At 42.1% G+C, this 17,642-nt stretch overlaps 1 protein-coding gene across 2 annotated transcripts in view; it reads left to right on the top strand.

The window, feature by feature from the left end:
- Positions 1–291: 291 nt before the first annotated feature.
- Positions 292–17,642, top strand: part of RNF149 (ring finger protein 149) — a 29,533-nt gene continuing 12,182 nt past the window's right edge. Inside the window, exons 1-3 of one of the 2 annotated variants that reach the window (XM_045445675.1) lie at positions 292–926; positions 12,038–12,288; positions 13,221–13,289. In XM_045445675.1, the coding sequence (XP_045301631.1) occupies positions 470–926; positions 12,038–12,288; positions 13,221–13,289 (777 nt within the window). In that variant the 5' untranslated portion in view covers positions 292–469. The remainder of the gene's footprint in view (positions 927–12,037; positions 12,289–13,220; positions 13,290–17,642) is intronic. The other variant, XM_045445673.1, reaches the window with a different exon arrangement.

The following is a 17,642-nucleotide window of genomic DNA, read 5'->3' on the forward strand; positions in this document are numbered from 1 at the left end:
TCCCATGCCCCGCGGGCCCGCACGCCGAGGAGCTTCCCGTTTCTCCGACGGCTACTTCCCTTGGCTTCGGGGGCCCTCGAGGTCCTGTTACACAAGCTCGGCGTCTGGCCACCGGGCCCCCAGTGGCGCAAGCCGGCGAGTGGGTTGCCAGCACCCGTCCCGGCGTCACTGGACCGCCTAACTGCCAGAACCAGACAAGCTCAAGGCACTGAGAGGGTCTGACTCAAGCCAGCACGCGCTGCTCCGGGATCCCCGGCGGGGAGGGGCCAGGAAAAGCCCCGCCCCACGCCCCGTTCCACCAGGTGCGCGTGCGCCGCGGCCCCGCCCGCCCCCCGGCCTGGTTCTGCGCTGCTCGGCGGAGAGCGTCTTTTCCTCGTTCTCTGGCGGCTTGCACGCGCCCTCCTTCCGGACCTCGGGAGTCGCGCAGCTCCCGGCCCGGTCTCCTCCCCGACTGCCTGGCTGCGGGGCCATGGCGTGGCGGCGGCGGCCCGAGGCCGGCGTCGGGGTCCGCGGCGCGCTGGCGCTGCTGGCGCTGGCTGTGTGCGCGCCCGGGGCCCGGGGGCGGGCGTTCGAGTGGTATTCGGCCGTGGTGAGCACCGAGTACGTCGACCCGTACACGAACCGCACCGTATGGAGCGTCTCGGAGAGCGGCCGCTTCGGCGACAGCTCGCCCAAGGAGGGCGCGCAGGGCCTCGTGGGCGTCCCGCGCGCGGCGGATCGCGACCCCGAGGGCTGCGCGCCAGATACCCGCTTCCTCGTGCCCGCGCCCGGCGGCCGTGGAGCCGCGCCCTGGGTCGCCTTGGTGGCGCGCGGTGGCTGCACCTTCAAGGACAAGGTGCTGGTGGCTGCACGGAGGAACGCCTCGGCCGTGGTCCTCTACAACGAGGAGAGCCACGGGAACCTCACCGTGCCCATGTCCCACGCGGGTAAGCCGAGGTCGGGGGGCGCGGAGAAGTGGCGGGGGGAACTCTGCAGCCTAGTCGTGGCCCGCGGCCCTCTCGTCCTCGGCCTTGACCCCCGCCTCCCAGGGGCAAGCAGCGAAGGGGCCGGGAGCGCGACTCTGATGGCCTCTGGCCGTTGAGAACTACGGGGGAAGCTCTAGGTTTGCGCTCTGTGACACCACCCCCCTCCCTCCGGGACGCTGTAGGAAGTTAGGCGGGCCTCCAGACAAAATCAGATCTTCGCCTTGGGCCCTTCAAGTGAAGGGAGGTGCCATCTGGAGGAGGGCAGTGGGGAGAGAGAAGGAAATTAAAACCCACCGAAAGAGGATTGTGGTGGAAGGTCTCATGATTGCTAATCATGGGTCCCTTTCCATTCTTCGTTACCCAGAGTCAGGTGGGGTGAGAATTGAAGCTCTTTCCTAGCGCGCTCCAAGGTCTGGCAGCCCCTTCACCAACGTAAAGTGGTGGTTGGTGGCACTCTGTTTTCTCCACTTTAATAAAGCGTGTACGAATATTCTAAACTTTCGAATCAGAAAATCTGGATTTAAGTTCAGGTATGCTTTCTCGCTCTCTAAGGTTAATACTGGCGCGACTGCCAGTTAGGTTCCTTGAGTCTTGAGTTCAGATGAAATTTTTCAAGTTGTGTACATTCAGTAAAAGATCTTGCTCTTTGCCAGGCAGTACTTCCCACACACCTATTCCCCTCAACAGGTTCTATCTTCAAGCAGTGATGACAGTTTAAAAGTCTTATTTTGCAAGAAGACATCCTCAGAACTGAATTCCGAGTCCCATAGGAGCAGTACACAGCAGAGTGGACATATTTCTGTTATGACTTCTAAGATCATGACTCTTGACTTACTGTGATTAAAGTCTTTTTTAAAGTTGCTGCTGTTGCAAGTCAGACATCCTTTTTCCTGTACTTTTGTTTTTCATTCTGCTTTGATTTTTTTTTTTTTAATGTTTTATTTTATATTTGAGAGAGACAGACAGCGAGCAGGGGAGGGGCAGAGAGACAGAGACAGAATCTGAATCAGGCTCCAGGCTCTGAGCTGTTAGCACAGGGCTTAAACTCACGAGCAGTTGAGATCATGACCTGAACCAAAGTCAGCTGCTTAACTGACTGAGCCACCCAGGCGCCCCTTTGTTTTGATTTTAAAGGCAAGTTAGAACTTAACTAGAATGAGGACAGAAAAGTGACTTTGGATTTGGCCTATTTTAGAAGTGATGGGAATGGAAATCAGTTGAGAGGTGAGAAAATGGAAACTGTTAGAACAACTCTTCCAAGAAGTTTGACTGGGACGGCTCAGGAGGTGCTGAGAAATGGGCAGAAACTATAAGGCAAGTGAGGGTAGGGTGAACAATGGTAAGCCATGTTTGATATTGGATGGAAGTGATGTATCCAGGATAGAGAAGAGGTAACCACTCATGTGGTGGCAATGGGTGAGGCACCACCTTTGGTGCAATTATTACAGTGATTACAAGTCTACCTAATTGTTGTACCCAAGTCATGTTTCCATAAGACTACCATGAAAAGCCCTATCAGACTTCACAGAGCATTCCTGATACATCCTATTGATGGATTTTCCCAATTTTAGTAGTTCTGTCAAAAAGGTTAGTGTGTCAGGATTCTGATTCTGGGTCCTTGCAATCTCTTTTGAGTCTACAACATCTTCATTTGGACCTTTCCTTCCTTCCTTCCTTCCTTCCTTCCTTCCTTCCTTCCTTCCTTTCATGTTTAGTTATTTTTGAGAGAGAGCAGGGGAGGGTCAGAGACTCCCAAGTGGGCTTCACACTGTCAGCACAGAGCCTGACATGGGACTTGAACCCACAAACTGTGAGATCATGCCCTGAGCCAAAACCAAGCATCAGACATGCAACCAAATGAGCCACCCAGGTACCCCAGGACTTTTTCTCTTCAGTGGCAGGCTCATCAGCTACAATTTTCTAAATTTGTTTACTGCATTTTTTGATAATGACATTAACATTTTTCCAGGCTAATAGCACTTGCTTTAAAAATGGTTCAGCCGCCTTGCTTGCTTATACTAGTGACACAAAATTTGTCCAGGCCCAGAAAAACACCACATCGATGTTTATTTGAAATCCTTTTCTTGTTTCTATTCCCATTATCAGTGTCCATTCAATCCCTTTTCTGTGACAGTAATTGTTTGAGAAAAAAGACAAAAGTAACAGCTTTAGCAATTTTTTTTTGAATGTGTGAAAGTACCCAGTGTGTAAGTACTGTGCTCAGTGCTCTTCATTCAGTGTGGCTCACTTAATCCTCCTGACAGCTTTTTGAGGTAGGTACTTTAACCCCTTTTCACAGATGAGGAAACTGGCCCAAGGTAACAGGGTGATCTGTATATATAGCCAGATCATTCTTTGTTGTGGGAGAGGGTTTCCTGTGCATTATGGGATGTTCAGGGTTTCTGGCCTCTACCTACTAGATTCCAGTAGTAGTGTCCTGTTGTGACAACTGAAAATGTCTCCAGATGATACCAAATGTCTGAGGGGAGAAATGATGACGGAATCATCCAACATTTGAGCCACTGACTTAAAGGGAGATTAATTTGATAGCATTGTGACCAGGGCATTAGACAGGAAAATCTTCAGAGACTCTTGTCAGACTTTTGGGCTAGTCTAAGTAGAAATACAGTTGACCCTCGAACAACACAAGGCTTAGAGGTGCCAACCTCCCATGCAGTTGAAAATCTGCGTATAACTTTTGACTTCCCCAAAACTTAACCAGTAATAGCCTCCTGTTGACTGGACACTTTATCAATAACATAAACAGTCAATTAACGTATGTTTTGGATGTTATATGCATTGTATACCGGATTCTTACAATGCAGTAAGCTAGAAGGAGGAAAATGTTATTAAAATCCTAAGGGAAAATACATTTACAGTACTGTACTGTATTTATTGGAAACATTCCTTGCATAAGTTGATCTACACAGTTCAAACCTGTGTTGTTCAAAGGGTCATCTGTATAAGGGCCAATATTATAGTGGTGACCAAAGGAATGGAAAGGAATGACCTTCATACAACTTGGCCCAACTGGGGACAAGGGTACAAATGTATCATGACTTTTTGAGAATGGAGTAGCATTAAGAATGGAAAGAATGGAATTAACTCAGAAGACAAAGTGGCTTTGACATACTTGAATTTGAAATGTTGGGGCGCCTGGGTGGCGCAGTCGGTTAAGCGTCCGACTTCAGCCAGGTCACGATCTCGCGGTCCGTGAGTTCGAGCCCCGCGTCGGGCTCTGGGCTGATGGCTCAGAGCCTGGAGCCTGTTTCCGATTCTGTGTCTCCCTCTCTCTCTGCCCCTCCCCGGTTCATGCTGTGTCTCTCTCTGTCCCAAAAATAAATAAACGTTGAAAAAAAAAAAAAATTTGAAATGTCACACAACCTTGAATGCAGCTCAAGTTTAGGTTTCTTGCATTTTGTCAGGATGTGGCTAGAGACAGTAAAAACCGCGGATTTCAATGGTTTGGGTGTTCCTGTGTAGCACTGTTGTCCTACAGAATAGGTAGAGGTGGCTGCTTGTAAAATTAAATCGTGATAGTCTTTTCCCAAATCTCAAGGAGAATTTCACCAGTTTTTTTTTTTTTTTAAACCTGTTGCTTGACTCTACTAAGTCCAGTATAAGATATTTTGCGCTCAAATCAGTTTTTTACTGTGGTTCTAAAAAAAAAAAAAAATCATCAAGATAATATTCTATCAGAACAACTATAAGGACTGTTTAATTAATCCCCTGTTAATTAATCTTAATTTCCTTTACTTTAGCAGACAGGATAATGAGCAGCCACTTTGGGCCAACTATTGTGCTTGCTCAGGGATAGAAATGCATAAGACACATGCCTACCTTTGAGGACTTTGGGGCATGGTAAGAGCGATAAACAGCTTTCTAGATAATATGGTTTGGACCTTGATGGAATTATATGCTTAGGAAACAAAGAAAGGACATGTAAAGCAGGTATTGCAAGGGTAACTAGAAGTCATTTTGACTAAGGTGAGTAAAAATTGGTACAGGTCAAATCATTAAAACAAAAGCTTTTATAGAGTATTGGCCTTAGTGTAGTTATTGTCAGTTAATAAATGGGATGATCTTGGGGATGCCTGACTGGCTCAGTCGGTAGAGCATGTGACTCTTGATCTTGGGGTAGTGAGTTTGAGCCCCATGTTGAGTGTAGAGATTACTTAAATAATCTTTAAGTAATAAATAGGATGACCCTTTAGCTGAAATCTTGACCTTTTAAAAATAGATTCATTCATTCATTCTGCATACAGTTCACATTCTGTTAACAGGTGTTTACTGAGTGCCAAGTACTGTCAAGGCTTCGAGCTATGTTTGAGGAAGGGGCCAGAGTTGGGATGGAGGGAGATGACAAAGATGTAGAAGCCCCTAGCGTCAAGGAAGATGTGCATTTTGCATTTGCAGAATATGGTAAATAGTTTTTTATAAATAATAAATTTTTGATGATGTTTAATGCTATACTCAAATGATCCAAAAATTTGGATTTGAATTAATGTATTTTGGTGCTGTAGGAAGACAGAAATGGCACCTCACAGGCACATAGAAGGTGGGATTAGCTGAGACAGTTCCCAGAAAGATTGAATTTTGAAGGACACGTTGATGGAGAAGGGTGTCTCTGGGTGTGTGTGGTAGGTGGGGTTGGACTATGGGACATTGTTGGTGGCAGGAATAGAATTGTAAAATGCTGATTTCCTGAGATAAAGTAATGGCATTTAGGAACGCTGCAAAGAGGTGGATAGTATATTCAACAAATACGAAATATTTTTGAGCAAGTCGAATTATCCAAAACATAATTTTAAATTCCAAGGAAAGAATCAACATTTGTTTTTGTGTCCTGCCAACACTTCCTAGCCAACCATGAAAACATTTCTGTTTTGTGCAATAACTTCAAATTTCAGAAACATTTGCATTCATATTTGGTGTCCTGTTCCTCCTGCAAAGCAGTCTATAGTATTCTCCTTATTGGGGCATTTCAACTATATAGAAGGAAAGCCAGTATTTGCATACAGAAACTCTTCTATAGGTCATCACTGTGTGATGCTGGGCTACAAAAACTAATAAATAAGAACAGGTAGTACTCGTCTAGTGAGAGAGAGAAACCTATAAAGAAATTGTGGTGGGTGTATAAAAAGCTGTGTCTAAGAGGCACTGATGCATTGCAGCCACAAAGGGGTAGGTGGTTCTGAGCAGCTTGAGTTGAGCTTGTGCTGAATCAAAGATGTGACCAGGAGTTTCCTAGGTTGGGGGTAGAAGGTGGAGAGAGTATGGAAGTTATTAGAAAAAAAAAAAAAAAAAAGACCTGAAACGTCATGGGTTTCTTTTGCTGGAACTCTAAAATGTGTTTCTTGCTGCCTGAATCAGTTTTCTAGAACAGAAATCTAATCCACCACTTTAAATATTTCAGTAGTTCTCACCTCTATATAATTTCCTTTGGGAGGCAAAATGGTACACTAGACTCACATGTAAACTCTAGAATTTTGAACCCACTATTTTTTTTTAAGGTTTATTTATTTATTTTGAGAGAGAGAGCAAGCACAAGTGGGGGAGAGGCAGAGAGGTAGGAAGAGAGAGAATCCCAAACAGGCTCCGCACTGTCTGCACTGACAGCACAGAGTTCACTGTGGGGCTGGAACTCATGAACCTTGAGAAGGTGACCTGAGCTGTAATCGAGAGTTAGATGCTTAACTGACTGAGCCATTCAGGCACCCCTGAACCCACTATTTCCCAAGATAGGATTTTTTTGTTTTTGACCAAGTGGTAAGAGGAACATAGAAATTTGAAAGGAAACGGAAACATATGCAATTTTATTTTTGGCACGGAAGAGTTTTATATTATGGATAGTTTGGCTTGCTAAAGAGTACTGTGTTTGGTATTTACTATTTGACAGGTTTATGATCATGTTCTCTGTACACAGACCTTGTGCTAAGTGAGACAAAAATAAAACTGCCTTCAAGGAGTTTCCCTGTAATGGTGAGAGGTATAGATTCTTTGGGGAAGGAGGGGGATTGCACCAGGTGACATTTTTTTACATAAGCATGATTGGTAGCAGTGTTAAGGTCTAGGGAAGAAAAATCTTGAGAGCTTTCTCTCCCCGGTCCCAAGTCTTTGAGCGTCTGTGCATCCTGTGAAGAAACAGAGGTGTTCAGTTTAGAAATAAGCTATGACTTGCTCTTTTGTGCCGCTAAGGCTCTCTAGGATTGGCCTAGGGAGGAGGCAGTGCATCAGGAGGTAAGGGCAGGGCCGAATAAGGTGCCTGTGCCTGGCAGCCCTTGGGGTCATGCATTTTCACTGAGCTGCCCTGCTTCCAGTTCATCCCCAAAAAATGTCCCAGAAAAGTAAATCATGGGATAGAATGAATCTTCATTCTGAGTTTTATTAATTTAAAGTGGTTCCCAGAAGCAATCTTGCTGCTATAATTAGCATAGCAAATGGTTTAGCTGTCATCCTAGACACTTTTTTTTTTTAATGATTTCTTTTAACCCAGTGAACTGTTTTAGTTTCCTAGGTAAAAATTTTCAAGTAGATATTACAAGTGTTTTCAGTTCAGGTTATCCTTCTGATAATTGTTGTGTGTTAATAGCCCCTCCCTTTGAAAATTTTGGTGTCCTTGGTGCCTGGGTGGCTCAGTGGGTTGGGTGTCCAGCTCTTGATTTCAGCTCAGGTCATGATCTCACAATTCATGAGTTCAAGTCCCGTGTCAGGCTCTGTGCTAACAGTGCAGAGCCTGCTTAAGATTCTCTCTCTCCTTCTCTCTCTGTCCCTTCCCTGCTCATGCATGTGCCCTCTCTCTCAAAATAAATAAACTTAAAAAAAAAAATTTGGTGTTCGAGAACCTCTCTAATCTCAATTCATCTTCCACCTCTCATTCATTCATTCATTTATTCAACAAATATTTATTAAACACTTTCTATGTGCCATGTTCTGTGTGAGGCACTGGGGATAGGAGATCAACAGGATAACCTTTACATATGCAGTAGTTGCCCCTCCCTCCTTATCCATGGTCTCAGCTTCCATGGTTTCAGTTACCCACAGTCAACCTTGATCTGAAAGTAGATGATTCTCCTGACCTATGCTCAGAAGGTTAGTAGTAGCCTAATGTTAGGTCATCATGTCCACGTCACTCACCTCCCTTCATCTTACCATGTGGGTGTTTTACTTCATCACAAGAAGGGTGAGTACAGTATAAAATATTTTAAGACAGACCACATTCACATAACTTTTTTGGCAGTATGTTATAATTGTTGTACTTTATTATTAGTTGTTCATGTCTTACTGTGCCTAATTTATAAATTAAATTTTACCTTAGGTATGTGTAGGAAAAAAGCATAGTGTATATAGAATTTGGTGCTATCTGTGGTTTCAGACATCCATTGGGGGTCTTGGGATATATCCCTCGTGAATAAGGGGGAGACCACTATATTTTTATCATTAACCAAACAGGACCAGTCACCATCCCAAATAGGTTTTTATGGTGATTTCACAGCCTAGAAATCCCCCCTTCATTGTCTTGGTAAACCTTGCCTGTCCTTCAAGACTGTAGTTCAAGTGTCCTCCCAGGGAAAGAGTTCTGTCCCACCTCAGACAAAATTATCACTTCATTTCTGTAGCTCTTTGTATTCTACTTTCATATTAAATAAGCAACAGTCAAAAATAGAAAAATTCTCATTCTCATTTTATAGCTGAATAAATACTCTCAGGGTAGATTCTCCAGACCTAGACAGTGGATAACAGTGAGATTTGAACCCAGCCTGTGAGGCTCTGAAGGCTGGGTCCCCCATGAGGAGAGGGTAGGGCAGACTTACTATGTGGGAGCTGGGTCTTCAGACCCAAGGATTGGCTTTTCCAGGTGGTGTATGACATTGAGCAGCTCTCAAGATTTCAGAACCCTCATCTGTAAAATGGTAATTTGACCTCTTTCTGCTGTATGTGAGATATAAATATGAAAGTGCTCCAAAGTTATTTTCCCCAATTAACACAAAGAGCATTATGTCTGTACCAGAAGTTTTATGTGGCTGTAACCATAGCATAGAAACAGTTTTGTTTTCTGTATAAAACTTTTTAACTGAAATAGGTACGTAGGGTTCATTAAACTGTTCTTTCTACTTGAGTCCATACTTGAAATTTTCCACCAAAGGGGGTTTATGAAAAAGGCTTTCCGCTTATAAGGTGCCATGTAATTACAAGTGGTGTTACTATCATAATAATTGTTTCTGTAGTTGTCTTTCTCAGCTTTAGATGTTTGTTTTCCTGAAGGCAGGAAGTGCCTTCCCCCTTAGTGTGTCTCCCCAGTGATGACACGGCAGACTGTGTGAGTGTGGAGACCAGTACAGTTCTTGTTAAGTGACACTTTGAGGCCTGGGTCAGAGGATCGGCCTCCAGGCCGGAGCCACCTTAGAAGGGTGCCCTTCTGGTGTTTCAGTAACTAAATCCTGATGGCAGCGGGGGGGGGCCACAATGGATTTGCTACAGATTCAGTTTCTCTGCAAAAGAATTGCGTTATAAATCAGTTTCGAAGCGATGCCAGAGAACATCCTTTATGTGTATTTTTAAAATTAGTTTTGAATAGGTAATATGTGCACATGATACAGAATTTTTACTGTGTCCAGCTCTTTCCCTCCAGACATAGTCAGGGTCCCTAGACTCTGGGTCACATTCCAGAGGCAGTCTAAATTGATACGACATCTAGATCTTTCGTCCACATAGTTTGACATTTTGCTTTTTTCCCCCTTTTGTCGTGTTGAGCCCTATCAGTGCTAACAGTTGCCGCCTCAGTCTGCACACATATCCTATATGTATTTATATAGGATTTATATAACTCTCTTCCTATTGACGGACGTTTAGATTGTGATACCATAAACTTAGAGAAAACAAATTTGACAACAAATATCTTTATAGATAGTTCCTGTATACATATACAAATAAGTTCCCCCCTGCAGTGTGCAGGCGTGCAGATTTGTGCTCACTCTTGACAATATAGAGGATCAAAACTTTTTGATCTTTGTCAATCATATAGACGCAGATGGTCCCCAACTTACCATGGTTTGATTTACGATTTTTTGACTTTATGATGGCACAAAAGCAATACACATTGAGTGGAAACCATACTTCAAATTTTGAATTTGGATTTTTTCTGGGGCTGGCGATGTGCCCTACAGTACTTTCTTGTGATGCTGGTCAGTGGCAGCAGCCCCAGCTCCTCCTACACCACACAGTCACGAAGGTCGACAACCGATACAACCATTCTGCACGCAGACCACCCTTCTGTTCAGTTTTGGTACTGTACTCAATAAATGACATCAGATAGCACTTTCTTACAGGCTTAATGTTAGAGGATTTTGCCCAACCTTAGGCTCTTGTAAGGTAGGCTTGGTTGAGTGTGATGTTCAATAAGGAATATTAAATGCATTTTCTGCTTAGGATATTTTCAACCTATGATAGGTTTTGAGGATGTAAACCCATCATAAGTTGAAGATCTGTTTAATGTTTTCATCTGTACCCTGACTTAATGTGTTTAAAACCCATTTGTTGGGGAGTGACCACAGAGGCATTCAGGTTTTCTATTTAGGGTGATGGTTGCACAATTTTGGTGAATACACTAAAAACCACTGAATTGTGCACTTTAAAGAGGTGAATTTTGTGGCGTGTGAATTCTGTTCTCGCCGAAGCTGCTATGTAAAAAAAAGGTATTCATCTTTTCTGCAAACTGACTTCATTTCCTTTGTTTTTCTGTTGCTCTTTCTCTTCCAGGAAACTGTTTTCAGTCTTTGTTGTGTTATATGCCTTTTTTCCCCTTGATGACCATTTGCTCTTTTGATCTTGACTCCTTGATTTTGCTCTTTTCTAGCCACATGGAAAATTTTCATGTTTATATTTCCTCTTTTTTATATATTTAAATCTTTGATTTAGTTGGGACTTATTTTGCCATAAGTTGTGAGAAAGGGATGTAGCTTTTTTTCTCTCAGATAATACCCAATTTTCCCTATACTATTTTTTAAAAAGTAATCCATTTTACCCCAGTGATTTAAAATAACATTTTTATCATATACTGAGGGTTTTTTTTATATATTAGAGTCTAATTTCTGGACTTTTGATTCTGCCCCGTTATTCTGGTTGTTTCCTGTGCTGCTACTATACTGTTTTAATTACTTTTATTATAAAGGTTTAGTCTGGGTTTTATTGTTTAAAAAGTTTTCCCAGTCAAAAAAAATATTTTTGCCCGATCATTCTTGATTGTTTTTCACCTAATGAACTTCAGAAACAGCACTTAAGGATTTAAGAATACTTAAATCTTGAGGGGGCCTCAAGGGGCACCTGGGTGGCTCAGTCAGTTAAGCGTCCAATTCAGCTCAGGTCATGATAGTTTGTGAGTTTGAACCCCACATCAAGTTCTGCGCTGGTATCACAGAGCCTGCTTGGAAGTCATTCCCCCCCCCCCCCCCCCCCCCCCGCCTCTGCCTCCCGTGTTCATGTACATACACACACACTCTCTCTGTCAACAATAAACATTAAAAACAAATAAAGAATACTACTGATATTTTATGGTTAATCTGTGGAACAATTTTAGTACTATTGGTTTTACTTAAAGGTTTGGTGGTAGAATTCACTTGTGAAATTGAATGGCGCTCTTAACTTTTGGGGGTAGTTTTTTGAGACTTATTCTACTTCTTTATTTTTTTTCAAGTTTATTTATTTTGATAGAGAGTGTGCCTGTGAGCATGAGCGGGGGAGGGGAGAAAGAGAACTTTAAGCAGGCCCCATGCTGTTAGCACAGAGCCTGACTGGGGCTCAGTCTCATGAACTCGTGAGATCATGACCTAAGCCAAGATCTAGAGTTGGACGCTTAACTGACTGAGCCACCCAGGTGCCTTAAGACTTATTTTACTTCTAATGTAATCAGTCTGTTTTCTCTTTTGGGACCAATTTTCCTTGAAAATTAAACATTTTTGGAAGTTTTGGGATGGTTATATGTGGACAGACTGTAGTATTCTTCTATTTCTCTTAACCTTTTTCTGTGTCTTTTTTGTGTTCTTCATATTGACTTTTTTTGTTCTTTCCTCCAGGAACAGGAAATATAGTGGTCATTATGGTTAGCTACCCAAAAGGAAGAGAAATTATGGATCTGGTGCAGAAAGGCATTGCAGTCAAAATGACCATAGGAGTTGGCACCCGTCATGTGCAGGAGTTCATCAGTGGTCAGTCTGTGGTATTTGTGGCCATTGCCTTTATCACCATGATGATTATCTCATTAGCCTGGCTGATATTTTACTATATACAGCGTTTCCTATACACTGGCTCACAGTTTGGAAGTCAGGTAATTATGGATAATTCTTTTTAACTTTGCTTTTTAAAAGATAGCTCATAAATATTTCTCATATATATTGTCTTTAAGTTATATTTGAGGTTTTTTTTTTTGGACCATATTCTTAATTTCATTTTCACTCATACTGTTTAATTACTACACAACTTTTTGAAAATAACTTTTTAATTAGAATATATTAAATTTTCTGTTCTGTAGGATATTAAATACCTTTAAATGGGGTCACTTTTTGCATGTTTTGCTCCTGCAGATACCCTCTTTGCCTTTTTCAGACATAAAGGGGTAATAAATAGGCCTGAGGTAGAGTGGACCTGGTTCTGTATTTAAAATAAAAGAACACTGGGCCTGAAGGCCAGGAGCAGAGTGGGAAGGCCTTCCCGGCTTCCATTGTGGGGCAACTTTCAAGGCAGTTTTTCTGCAGAGAGACAGTGTCTGTGTCACAACAAAGAGGAGGGCAGTAAAAGAAGAGCCAGAGGCTTCCAAAGACAGGCCTTTGAATTTCATGCTTATCCTGTTGTCTTGAAAAGCCACCCTTTCTGGCTTTGGTAGTCGTCTGGCATCTGGTAGTTGTGTCTGGGTCATCTGGCACCTGCTGCAGAGGAAGCCGCCTTCATATTAGGGACAGACGTTAATATATTGATGAATATGTGGGGTCCCCATCCTCAGCTTACTCCTCTCTTGCCAACATTTAAATGTGAGAATTGGTTTCTTCCCCAGACATGGAGTTGAAAATCAGTATTCTTGATCAAACATCTCTTTAAGTTATATATGGCTATTTTATACATTAGGATGTAAATATTAGTTTTTGTTATTTTCATTGTAGTCATTCAACTTTGTTTTTTAAATGAAGCTTTTTCTATAAGCTTATGTAAATTTTTGAAAATAGTGACTTAAAATTTTTAATGATGATATTTTTCCTACCTAAGAGTCATAGAAAAGAAGCTAAGAAAATTATTGGCCAACTTCCACTTCATACTGTAAAGCATGGAGAAAAGGTAATATTTTCATGAGGTTTTTTTTGTTTGCTTCTTTTAAAGTATGTATCTGTTTATATGTCTAAGTAAAACTTTCCATTCTGTTAAACTCACCTTGACCATGTGGAGTTTTGGCTGGTTTGAGTTAGGACTAAGTTGCATACATGTTTCATTTTGGAGAAGGGTTGGCAGAAATACTCCTTTGCACATGTGAAGAGCCTTCCAGACCTGCGCCATCAGATAGGGTAGCCTTTAGTCATATATAGCTATTATAATTTAAAAGAATGAAATTGAACTCACAATTCAATTCCTGAGTCACACTAACTACATTCCAAATACTCAAATGGCCCCATTGGCTGGTTGCTACCATACTGGACAGGACCGGTATGTTCATTTGCTAAGAAAGTTCTTCCTGTTGGTCAGTCACAGATGACTCTAAGGAACCTAAAGAACTTCAAGTTCCGTTAGACCATAGACCTTTGATAGTTTAAATTCATTTCTGTTAAATCTGAGGCTGTGTATCCATTCTCTCTGATTCCCTTAATTGCAGGGAAAAAATACTGGGATTTGTGGAGAGGGGGAGAACAGATGTACTTACAACTATTTTTTAAAAAAAGAAAACATTTTGACATGGCCATCATGAGACTGAAAAGGTCAAAATCATACCAGAGTTTTAAAGCATTTTTGGAATAGGACAGATCCTAATCTAGAACCTCAGATTCTTAGAGGATTGATTCTCTAAAAGGAAAACAGTTGCTAATGAAGTAGTATTTACTTTTTTATTTGTCTGTCTTCTGTACGGTAAAGTGTGGATAACCATGTTGACTTGTTGGTTGACTTGGTTGGTTCCGTTGTTTTTTGTTTTTGTCTTTGTTTTTGTTTTTATCATTTTTTAAAATTTTATTTTTTTAATTTACATCCAAATTAGTTAGCATATAGTGCAACAGTGATTTCAGGAGTAGATTCCTTAATGCCCCTTACCCATTTAGCCCATCCCCCCTCCCACAACTCCTCTAGTAACCCTCTGTTTCTTCTCCATATTTAAGAGTCTCATGTCTTATCCCCCTCCCTGTTTTTATATTATTTTTGCTTCCTTTCCCTTGTGTTCATCTGTTCTGTGTGTTAAAGTCCTCATATGAGTGAAGTCATATGATATTTGTCTTTCTCTGACTAATTTCACTTAGCATAATACCCTCCAGTTCCATCCACTTGGTTGCAAATGGCAAGATTTCATTCTTTTTGATTGCCCAGTAATGCTTCATTGTATATAGATACCACTTCTTTATCCATTCATCCATCGATGGACATTTGGGCTCTTTTCATACTTTGGATATTGTTGATAGTACTGCTGTAAACATTGGGGTGCAAGTGCCCCCTTCGAAACAGCATCCCTGTATCCCTTGGATAAATACCTAGTAGTGCAATTGCTGGGTCGTAGGGTAGTTCTATTTTTAATTTTTTGAGGATCTTCCATACTGTTTTCCAGAGTGGCTGCACCAGTTTGCATTCCCACCATCCGTGCAAAAGAGATCCTCTTTCTCCGCATCCTTGCCAACATCTGTTGTTGCATGAGTTGTTAATGTTAGCCATTCTGACAGGTGTGAGGTGGTATCTCATTGTGGTTTTGGTTTGTATTTCCCTGATGATGAGTGATGTGGAGCATTTTTTCATGTGTCGGTTGGCCATCTGGATGTCTCCTTTGGAGAAGTGTCTATTCATGTCTTTTGCCCATTTCTTCACTGGATTATTTGTTTTTTGGGTGTTGAGTTTGAGAAGTTCTTTATAGATTTTGGATACTAACCCTTTATCTGATATGTCGTTTGCAAATATCTTCTCCCATTCTGTCAGTTGCCTTTTAGTTTTGCTGATTGTTTCCTTCTCTGTGTAGAAGCTTTTTATTTTGATGAGGTCCCTGTAGTTCATTTTTGCAGTTGTTTCCCTTGCCTTTGGAGACGTGTTAAGTAAGAAGTTGCTGTGTCCAAGGTCAAAGAGGTTTTTGCCTGCTTTCTCCTCAAGGATTTTGATGGCTTCCTGTCTTAACATGGAGGTCTTTCATACATTTTGAGTTTATTTTTGTGTATGGTGTAAGAAAGTGGTCCAGGTTCATTGTTCTGCATGTCACTGTCCAGTTTTCCCAGCATCACTTGCTGAAGAGACTGTCTTTATTCCATTGGTTAGTTTTGCCTGCTTTGTCAAAGATTAGTTGGCCATACGTTTGTGGGTCCATTTCTGGGTTCTCTGTTGTGTTCCATTGATCTGAGTGTTTTTGTGCCATGTTTTTGTTTTTAATTTTTTTTTTTTCAACGTTTATTTATTTTTGGGACAGAGAGAGACACAGCATGAACGGGGGAGGGGCAGAGAGAGAGGGAGACACAGAATCGGAAACAGGCTCCAGGCTCTGAGCCATCAGCCCAGAGCCTGACGCGGGGCTCGAACTCACGGACCGCGAGATCAGTGACCTGGCTGAAGTCGGACGCTCAACCGACTGCGCCACCCAGGCGCCCCGAGCAATGTTTTTGTTTTTAAAGGTTTATTCATTTTTCAGAGATAAAGAAACAGAGCGTGAGTGGGGGAGGGGCAGAGAAAGAGGGAGACACAGAGTCCTAAGCAGGCTCCAGACTCCGAGCTATAAGCACAGGGCCCTATGCTGGGCTCAAACTCACAGACCATGACCTGAGCTGAGGTCAGACGCTCTGAGCCACCCAAGTGCTCCCCCCCTTTTTTTTTTCTTTTTTCTTACATCTCACCAAATTGTTGAGACTTCACTTATTCCACTCTCTCTTCCCCCTTCAAAAATAACCATACTTATTGTATGTATCTCTTCTGACCAACTTAAAGGTTTAAAACAATACTCATTAGAGGCTCCTGGCTGCCTTAGTCAGTGCAGCATGAGACTTTTGATCTTATGGTTGTAGAGTCAAGCCCCACCCTGGATGTAGAGATTACTTAAAAATAAAATCTTTAGAAGAAGAAAGAGGAGGAGGGGGAGGGGGAAGGGAAGGAGGGCGAGGAAAACATAATGCTCATTAAATATAGGCCTTTGATTTTTTTTTTAACTTTGGCTTCTGATATTAATGGATTATTTAGAATATTAATATGGAGATACTCTTGGAATGACATCGTTGGCTGCCATTCTTTCCTTCATGCCTTAAACAGAAGTAACAGTTGAATTTTAATAGTTTGTGCAGGGTATTGGTTTCTTCCCATGCAGATGTGTACTGAACAGAAAAAGTAAAAAATAAATAATAGAAGTTTCTCATGTCACAGCTTAGGTTTAGCACCTGATATACAGATCACTGAGGGTCCTTGGGGAGAGAGTCTCCAGTGAAAGCCTGTGACAAACTGTACATGCATTAGATGTGGCCTGTTACTTGAGTAGCATGTAGTTTTATGTTCCCCTGAGAAAATGTCTTTTACTCCATAGCAGGAAGTCTCAGTCTATAAAATATGAGAAAACAGAGGCTTATATGTATAATATACTGAATTGAATCTTTGGGAACATAAGTAAATTGATATCCTCTTCCTATACAGAGCATATTTTAAATAGAACATTTTTGAAAATATGATTCCACTGTTTTTGAAAGTTGTCAAAATAGGGGCGCCTGGGTGGCTCAGTCAGTTGAGCGTCTGACTTAGGCTCAGGTCATGATCTTACCGTTCATGGGTTTGAGCCCCATATCAGGCTCTGTGCTGACAGCTCATAGCCTGGAGCCTGCTTCAGATTGTGTCTCCCCCTCTCTCTGCCCCTTCCCCGCTCATGCTCTGTCTCTCAAAAATGAATAAATGTTAAAAAAAATTTTTTTTTTAAGTTGTCAAAATAATGGTTAAAAAAGGACCCCTAGGGGCACCTGGGTGGCTCAGTTGGTTGAGCGTCTGACATGGGCTCAGGTCATGATCTCATAGCTTGTGAGTTCAAGCCCCATGTCAGGCTCTGTGCTGACAGCTCGAAGCCTGGAGCCTGCTTTGGATTCTGTGTCTCCCTCTCTCTCTGCCCCTAACCCACTCGCATTCTGTCTCTGTTTCTCTCAAAAATAAACAAAACTTTAAAAAAAAAAAAAAAGGATCCCTAAATGGCCTGTGAGGTACATAAATGGGTTTTCTTTCTTTCTTACTTTCTTTTTTTCTTTTTGTTTTTTTGTTAAGTTTTATTTCTTTAATCTGCACACCCCAAATGGGGCTCAGACTCACCACCCTGAGGCCGAAGAGTCGCATGCTTCTTCGACTGAGCCAGCCAGGCACCACATACATAGATTTTCTGATGATTCTGATTGAACTTGTACTGAAAAGTGTGTTTTCTTAAATCTACATCATGTCCAGTTCTAGAGACAGGTTTGTTTTCTAGTTTTTCTTTTCTTATGGGTGCATTCACAGTAA

This window comes from Leopardus geoffroyi, chromosome A3 (genome assembly GCF_018350155.1).
Source record: "Leopardus geoffroyi isolate Oge1 chromosome A3, O.geoffroyi_Oge1_pat1.0, whole genome shotgun sequence".
NCBI lineage: Eukaryota > Metazoa > Chordata > Mammalia > Carnivora > Felidae > Leopardus > Leopardus geoffroyi.